The sequence below is a fragment of the Asparagus officinalis genome, chromosome 8 (genome assembly GCF_001876935.1).
Source record: "Asparagus officinalis chromosome 8, Aspof.V1, whole genome shotgun sequence".
Classification (NCBI taxonomy): Eukaryota; Viridiplantae; Streptophyta; class Magnoliopsida; order Asparagales; family Asparagaceae; genus Asparagus; species Asparagus officinalis.
Window position 1 is genome coordinate 122917645 of NC_033801.1, and position 8293 is coordinate 122925937.

An 8293-nucleotide genomic window follows, 5' to 3' on the forward strand; every position below is an offset into this window, starting at 1 on the left:
AAACATGGAGCTAATTTCATTCAGGCTGATTTTCACTTCAGTAACCAGAGTTTACCCTTTTTTCACTCTTATACCCTCAAAAAACATGGAGCTAATTTCATTCAGGCTGATTTTCACTTCAGTAACCAGAGTTTACCCTTTTTTCACTCTTATACCCTCAAAAAACATGGAGCTAATTTCATTCAGGCTGATTTTCACTTCAGTAACCAGAGTTTACCCTTTTTTCACTCTTATACCCTCAAAAAAAAAAAAATTTGGGGGACACTTTGGTACCTCAATATATGTTTTTAACACTTCTATACCCCAAAGTTTCAATCTTATTTCATTTTGATACCTCTACCTGTTAAATTTGTGGCACGTGCTTGGGTAAAATGGATCTAAATATATTGCATGCTAAAGACATGATATAAATTTAACTAAAAAATCTAACAGAATCTGGATATGGTATCAAAATGAAATGTAATTGAAACTTTGGGGTATCAAAGTGTCAAAGAAATAATTTTGGGTATAAAGTGAAACGGTATTGAAACTTTGGGGCATCAAAGTGTAAAAAAAAGTATTTTTGGGGGAGAAAACTTTTATGTACATAACTCCAACGGAGAAAGTTTTAAAATAGACTCATTAACTACTTTATTCACTAAAATCGACCTACTTAAAACATATTTATAAAAATCAACCAAGTTTCAGCCACCTCATCAGCGGTGACTGAAACTGAGTCGATTTTGAGAAAAACACTGTGTTCTAACCAGTCGCGGTTGCTAATTAGAAACCTAGTTAATTATCTTTCAAAATAGTCGGGGTTGGAAACTGTGATTATTTTGAACTGCGATTTAAGCCCCGACTACTAACCCCTGTAATTAAACTAGTGTCTAATTAGTCAGGATTGGCAACCCCAACTAATTAGAAAGAAACATTTTTCTTAAATCGACCCAGTTTTAGCCTGCACCGCTGACGTGGTTGAAACTTCGATTTTTGTAAGTTTGAAATGGGTCGATTTTGGGCAATAAAGTTGTACATGGGTCTATTTTAAAATTTTCTCCTAACTCCGACTTGGGCAAGTCCTTGATCACCATTTCTTAATCAAACAACCAAATTTAAAAAAAAAATATTGAAGTTACCTGTTCGATGAGTCTGATGAACTGGGCTCCCATTAGAAGTGAGATTCACGGTCTCCTTATAAGTATTCTTAAATAACCGAAGCAGATCATAGGTAAACTTAGCCAGCATCTCATAAACATAAACCCTAACCACCGACAAATCGAATCGACCTCCATCCTCTTCCCTCTTCGAGATCAATCGATCGACGGCCCCGGCCGAGTCCACGCCACCGGAATGATATCTCGATCGGGATCCGGCAGTGATGAATTTCTCGAGGAAGGAGACGGAGGAGTAGTCGGCGAGTGGAGTGGATCTAGGGTTAGGGTTAGGGTTTGTGGAGGGAGAGAAGAAGAAGAGAGATAGAGGGAGAGGAGAGAAAGGAGGCGATGAAGAGGAGAGAGAATGACGGTGGGGATTTCGAGGCTGAGATGAACGGATAATTTTCTCCGGCCATCTCTTTAGAGAGAGAGACTCCTTTCTCTCTCTATAAATTATAATTTTCAAATTTTATCTGTCATTTGCAGGTTTAGAAAATTCTGAGAGTTTTATATAATTTTGAATTCTTGAGGGAGGTTTTTATAATTTTTTTAACTTTGAGGATGTTTTTTTATAAATTATAAATTTACAGAGGCCTGTTAGTAATTTTTAGATTTCATGTGTCATTTGTAGGTTTTGAAATTTCAGGATGGTTTTTGTAATTCTAAATCCTTCACGGGTGTTTTTCATAAATTTTAAAACTTTAAGAGTGTTATTTGCAAATTCTATATATATAGGAGACGGCTGAAAATTTTTAGATTTCATGTGTCATTTGGAAGTTTAGAAAATTGTAAGATTGTTTTGTAACTCTTGAGGGCGTTTTTTATAATTTTTTAAACTTTGCGGGTGTTTTTTACAAATTATAAATTTTTAGGGGGCTGTTGGTAATTTTTAAATTTCATGTGTCATCTGTAGGTTTTGAAAATTCAGGGTGGTTTTTATAATACCAGTGAGGTCTTTAGGATAATAATCCAAAGTATCAATTTCATGGAGTGTGTCACAACTGCTTAGTAGATCGAGTTGAAAGGTTTTTCTCAGGACGCAATCAAATAATTTATCATCGTTTTGAAGAAAAGCCATGAATATTATTGTAAATAGGGGAACATTTATATTGAGATTTTATAAAGAGACGAAGAGAGTTTTATTATTTTTATAGTAGGTAAAAAAGGCAGGAGCTGGTTATAAAAGACTTGATTAGTTTTTTTTAGTTAAATTTTTGGAGTTCATTTTTTTAAGAAAAAGCATTTTTTTTTAATGTAACTAGAAGTCCTGATTCAATCATGTATCAATTTCCATTGTATTTCTCTGGATAGATGGCAGCTATGTATAGTAATTAAAAATTTCAAAACAAGAAAGTAATTTTGAAAACTAAAAATTCTTAAAGTCTATAACCATAACATCAATATAGAAAACAGCTAAATTCACGCAACAGTGTAAAATTCAGAAGTTGAGTGATACAATTTTGAAGTCCCTAACTATTACACTAAAACTGTGAAGCTGTCGTATAGGTAAACAATTATAATTTTATATTAAATCTAACAAAAATAAAGATATTTGATTGAATTTTTGTTTGGAAATTTTGCTTGTTCTATAAAATTGAAAATTTCGGACATTGAGTCAGGTGGAGTAACATCTACACGTTAGAGATGAAAAAGAAAAAAAAGATGCGAATAATATATTCTATTTCCTCCTCATGTAACTGGCATCTGTTACATATTATCTCTCAAAAAGATATCGTATGAGAGGATATCTCTACAGTAGATAAAAAATGGATTAAGCTGGCACAAATTAGATAAATAATTGTTCCATGGGTAATTTTTAAAAACCTCTTTTATCCGATTTTGAGATAACACTTCCTAAACACTAAAAATATCACTTAACCTTAAGTTTGGAATGTTTCATAAAACCCCAAACTTTTTCATTTTTTTCAATTAACCCACAACGGTGTTAGGTGAACTGGTAAAAAAAAGTCAAAATACATTTTCAAATTAACACACTAGTTATCAGATGGAAGCAAATTAATTAATCATGAAGAAATGAGCAAACTAAAGGGGTTTTGTGAAAACTACCTTTAAAATTACTAAGAGGTCATAACAAGGGTTATTCTAGGGGTATTTTGGTTATTTAGACAAATGATTTTCATGTGAACATTCAGATCCAATGGTGTTAGTTGGGAGGGTTATTTGACAAAACATAAAGGGAGTTGAGTGATATTTTAAAGTTCAGGGAGTTATTTGGAGAAGGCCAACCTTAAGTGGGGGTTTTGTGAAATTTACCCTTGTTTTTTTTATACAGGTCATTGATGACGTTTGTTGAATGTAAAAGCATACAGCCAGCAGTACACCTGTTTCAAATTGGCTAAATTACTAGATTAGTATTAAAAGTAGTATTCAATAACCAGATTGTTATAACAAAAATAATCTCCGGTGACAACAATTCATTTAAACTTACACGATGAGACAAATTGGCTCAAAAATGAATTTTCCGACCAATTTTTTTGGCGACCACTCATATAATCTGTCACATGATGTTTATGTGGCATATTTATGATAACATGACAGCTATAGTTAGCCTAATTCAAATCATTAGAGGGATATATTTTTAAATTAGTGTAAAAGCAAAGAGGGTTTTTTTTTTAATTTGGGAGCTTCTTCTCATTCTTCCATCAAATAAGGTTCTCCATTGATTGAGAACATGGATTCTTTGAGCTCAAGCAATAAAGAACCACCAATTTGAATGAAGAAGAAGAAGTCCCAAATTTTAAAAAAATCAATCTTTTCTTAACCTAATTTGAAAATCACTTCTTCCAATGGGTTGAATGAAGCTAATAACAGTTGTCACATCATCGTAAACATGCCACCTAAGCACATGTGGCAGATTACCTGAGTGATCGCCGGAAAAATAACTGGAAAATTCATTTTTGGACCTATTTATCTCATCGTGCAAGTTTAAATACCTTGTTATCGCCGGAGATAATTTTAATACATTGTTGCTCATGGGGTACTTCTTTTAATGTCAATATGGTAATTTAGCCGTTTCAGATCAACTTTAGATCTAGAATTTGCAACCTTTTAACATTTGTTTCTGTTCTTGCTCTCTTTTTGTTTTAATTTCTTTCTCCAGGAATACTTTGGCTAGCAGTTTATACCAATATTTTTCTTAAATACGCTTTAAGTTTGTGACCATTTGAATCTGAACCTACGTTTCTCTAATACCATGGTGTGGTATTAAAGATCTCCTGCATTACATCAAAACTTTGAAATTGTGATGAGGATTATCATTTTACAGTCCAACACTTGACAAGAGCTACATTGACCTACATATATATAAAGAAAATAGTATCCTGATATTTTCTCAGCCTTGTCACCCAGAAAACTTCATATCAGAACATAATACTCCAAATCTTGATAAAAAAAAACTAATAAATACTCATTTTGTAGTCAAATTCCAATATATTCAGCTTCGATATCTGCAAAACCTGAAGACCCTTTGGATGGTTACAGCTTACAATTGATGATTTTCTCAATTTAGAGATAATTCACTAGAAACATTCAAGTGAATGTACTGCAAAGAGTATATTGCAGAATATAAACTAATATTGTCAACTTGATGAGTGAAATATCTGAACTTCCATGGTATACTATGGTAAAACTCACAACATCCAATTAGCAAAAAGCGGAGGTAAACCTGTACAAGCAAAGAACTTTTTTCTTATATGGTTATTTTCTCAAATTTGTTCAAAATAACTTGAGAACAACTACAAAAAATTGAGTCCGCGCAATAGAATTACCAATGCTTTGCCATATTCCTCTTACTGTACAGACTCCTTCGAACTTTGCTCGACACTTTGATCAACAATAGAAGTTGCACTTTCATCTGTCATGCTCCCATTCTCATCTTCAACTTCCAAATTCTCGGAATTCTCCTCAAAAATTGGTGGCAAATCTGCAGTAATTTTATTGCTACCAGCTCTCTCAGATTGCAGTACTAATTTTGGTGCATCCCTCGGTGTAAGTGGTTTTCCTGTTATGGATGAGTTACTTGATCGTTGGTTGTTGATAATTGCACCTGGATCGACAGTGCTAACCAACAAAGGCGAAAGCCTCACAGGAGACTTAGTATGCACAAAATCTTCACCAGTTTCAGATAAAGTGACAGGGATAACATCCATTTCGCTAATCTCGTCGATCTCTGTTGTCCTTGATTCATCTCTGTCGATGAAAGATAATCTTGATGATGCTACCCAAGTACTTTCAGCATTTGGGAGGTCTTCTTCTTTGCCTGCATGAAGGAGAGCTATATCAATGACTTCGATGATGATTTGATAATTTATGTATTCTGAAATGTAGGGACGTAAACAAGTTGAATACAACTATGAACATGGTTAGATAAGGAAAAGGCATAACCCATATCCTCCAAAACATACGAATTGGACGAGAGGAAGCTGACATATATGGAGTTATATATCGGATATGAGGAAAAACGATAAGACTGAAAAATGTATAGGTTATGTGACACATGAGTTGTTTAAATGTAACAAAAATTCTTAAATTAATAAGTTTGACATATCTAAAAACCTGCATTAAACACACACATGTATACCCACATACATATACATATGCACACATTTATATATGCACATACATACACATTATACACTCATGCATAGATGTCCGTATGCATCTATGTACATGCATACATGCATATACACACATACATATGTCCCTACGTACTTATACATACATATAGATACGCACAGTTTGGATATAGATATATTTATGTGTGTGCAGATAGTCAAAATAAGTCTCAGATACTCTAACATAAGATGAAAATAATTTCAGTCTTATATCGACACATATATCTGGATGTACAGATACACATCCAGATTTTACTTATATCCATTTCTATATATTATAGGATACAGATGATGATGATATAAACTCAAACACATGAGTATCCATATGCTTTTACATTCTTACAATGAAGGGATAATTCTACCTTACCCTCAAGTGATAAAGCATCTTCAGGTTCTGCAGAAGGACTAGAATCATACACTGGCTCAGCAACTTGACGGTCATCCACGACCTCTGTTGTCGTCGACTGCACAGGATCATCAGGGTACGTTACCTCCGTCATTGTCGATTGCACAGCATCATCAGGATCCATCAAAGATTTATCCCTTTCTTGTTCATCACCACCCAATTCATCACAAACTTTTGAATCCTCCTCAATTTCCTCCATCGACGATGAGCTCGAATCATCATACTCCTCTTCATCAATAACCTCAGCCCCCTCAACTTCTACATCCTCCTTGTGATCCTCACTCTCTCTATCCACTGAATTTGTTTCATCATTTTCACTATATTCTTTCTCTAAAGAAACAAAACCTGGCAATTCTTCTGCTTCTATGCTCTCAGTGGCAAAATATGGCCTCAGAATGAAATCCTCATTTTGACCATAAGCAAGATCGAAAGGATTCTGTCTCGGTTGAAGAATTGAAGGAGCAGAACCTGGAGCCTCATCAATATTATCAAAAGGGTTTTTTCTTGGTGCAGATATTGGTGGTGTCTGAAAATTATCAGTTCCTGTAACTGGATCACCTGCATCAAAATCTATTAAATTTCTCTCCGCATGAAAGCTGAGAAATTTCCTTGCTGTTCTCTTTGCAATCAAATTTTCTAGTCTCTGGTTCCTTTCAAGTTCTGAAGTCCCGAGATCCAACAAATTCTTCTGATCATCATCTGTCCATTTCAACACAACTTCATGAGCATCGTCATTTGCTTCATCCTCTTCGTCTTCTTGATTCTCAATTTCTTCGTCAGTACTCCCGTCATCAGAGTCATCAATGAACTCTGCATTCTGTGGAGCATCAATATCTAAAAGAGGGTGAAGCTCGTCGAGTATAGGAATCATATCAGATACATCAGCTTTCTCAGATTCATTGTCCTCACCGTCACTAAAAGAATTTTTGTTATCTCCAGTATCTTGTTCTTCTTGAGGAACTTTAACATTTTGCTTATCTACTGTATATGGAACTTTTGAGTCGACGAAGAGTAGAAGAGTTCCGAAGACGAGAGCAGTGCAGACAGCAACGGGCAATGAATAAATAACGAACCCGAATAATGGTGGAATATATCTGTAAAGTATAAGCAAGAAGAAGAGCATGCACCAAATGAAAGGATGATTGCAACCTGATCTGTAAATAATTCTCATTGAGAATACTGTTACTTTTCTGATATGCATTATGGTGTCCTTTGCTTTAAATGCCATCTCTCTTCCTGATTTTCCCTTTTCCTTTCTTTGGGCAGATATTTGTTCTGCAAAACAGTGTAATAGTAATGATGTTACTAGGCGACTCTGTTTGAAATTAATAAACGATAACATTTGAACTCAACGGTAAACTTTTTTCTCGAAGAAAGTTTTTATGTAATGTCATGAGAAATTTCATAATGATGTAAAGATGTTCACTTTTTCGACCCGTAAAAAAGGACGCTCAATCTGTGCTGTGACATGTTGAACTGAAAAACTATAGCTCTCTAGCTTAGCATGATCTCAATCCCTTTCAAGGTCACATTACACTTTTACAAGCATAATTATATGACAAATCAACAAAGTACATTATGTACCTCTCTATTCTAAGCAAGGTTGCCAAACTTAACAACAATGTAACATAATCATGCACATCTAGGGTTTTTTTTATCCCCTGCTTCTTTCTATCTTATTAACAATAAAGATCTGAATTACATTATGATGATTAATAACAGATTAGGTGGAGTTTTAGGGACAGGCAAAAAGATGGTAGCAAAAAGAAAAATTTTAAAAATAAAAAACAAATAAAATTGCTAATCTAGGATTAAGATTTTTGGATAAATGATGAACTAGGGATCATACCTGAGAAAAGAATTTCTTATGTTGCAGATCATGGATTAATTACAAATCTGAGAGAGAAGAGAGAATGGGGAATGTGAATTTGTTTTATCTTTTGCTTTTTTAAGAAATAATAGAGACAATTTTTTTTTCTATTTCTGATGGGATTTCAAACATTTTTTTGGCTGGTTTTGTGGAGTGGAGCATATTTCTGTTGAGATAGAATTGGTCAAAACAGATATACATAAATGTGACAACGGTTGATTATTGCAAAGATATAAATGTATCTCAT

At 34.0% G+C, this 8293-nt stretch overlaps 1 protein-coding gene and 1 pseudogene across 3 annotated transcripts; both read right to left on the reverse strand.

Annotated features, from left to right (window-relative positions):
- The window catches only part of LOC109821999, a 10175-nt pseudogene extending 8549 nt beyond the window's left edge, over positions 1-1626 (reverse strand).
- On the reverse strand, positions 4601-8083 carry LOC109820729 (protein Ycf2-like). Of its 3 annotated transcripts, none has more exons than XM_020386926.1 (4): positions 8026-8083; positions 6138-7451; positions 4925-5415; positions 4601-4821 (listed from the first exon to the last, which is right to left on the reverse strand). In XM_020386926.1, the coding sequence occupies exons 2-3, from the start codon at positions 7402-7404 to the stop codon at positions 4946-4948; spliced, it is 1737 nt and encodes a 578-aa protein (XP_020242515.1). In that variant the 5' UTR covers positions 7405-7451; positions 8026-8083; the 3' UTR covers positions 4601-4821; positions 4925-4945. The 3 variants fall into 3 exon arrangements, with proteins under 3 accessions (XP_020242515.1, XP_020242514.1, XP_020242513.1); XM_020386925.1 differs by having other exon boundaries at positions 4601-4837; XM_020386924.1 differs by having other exon boundaries at positions 4601-5415.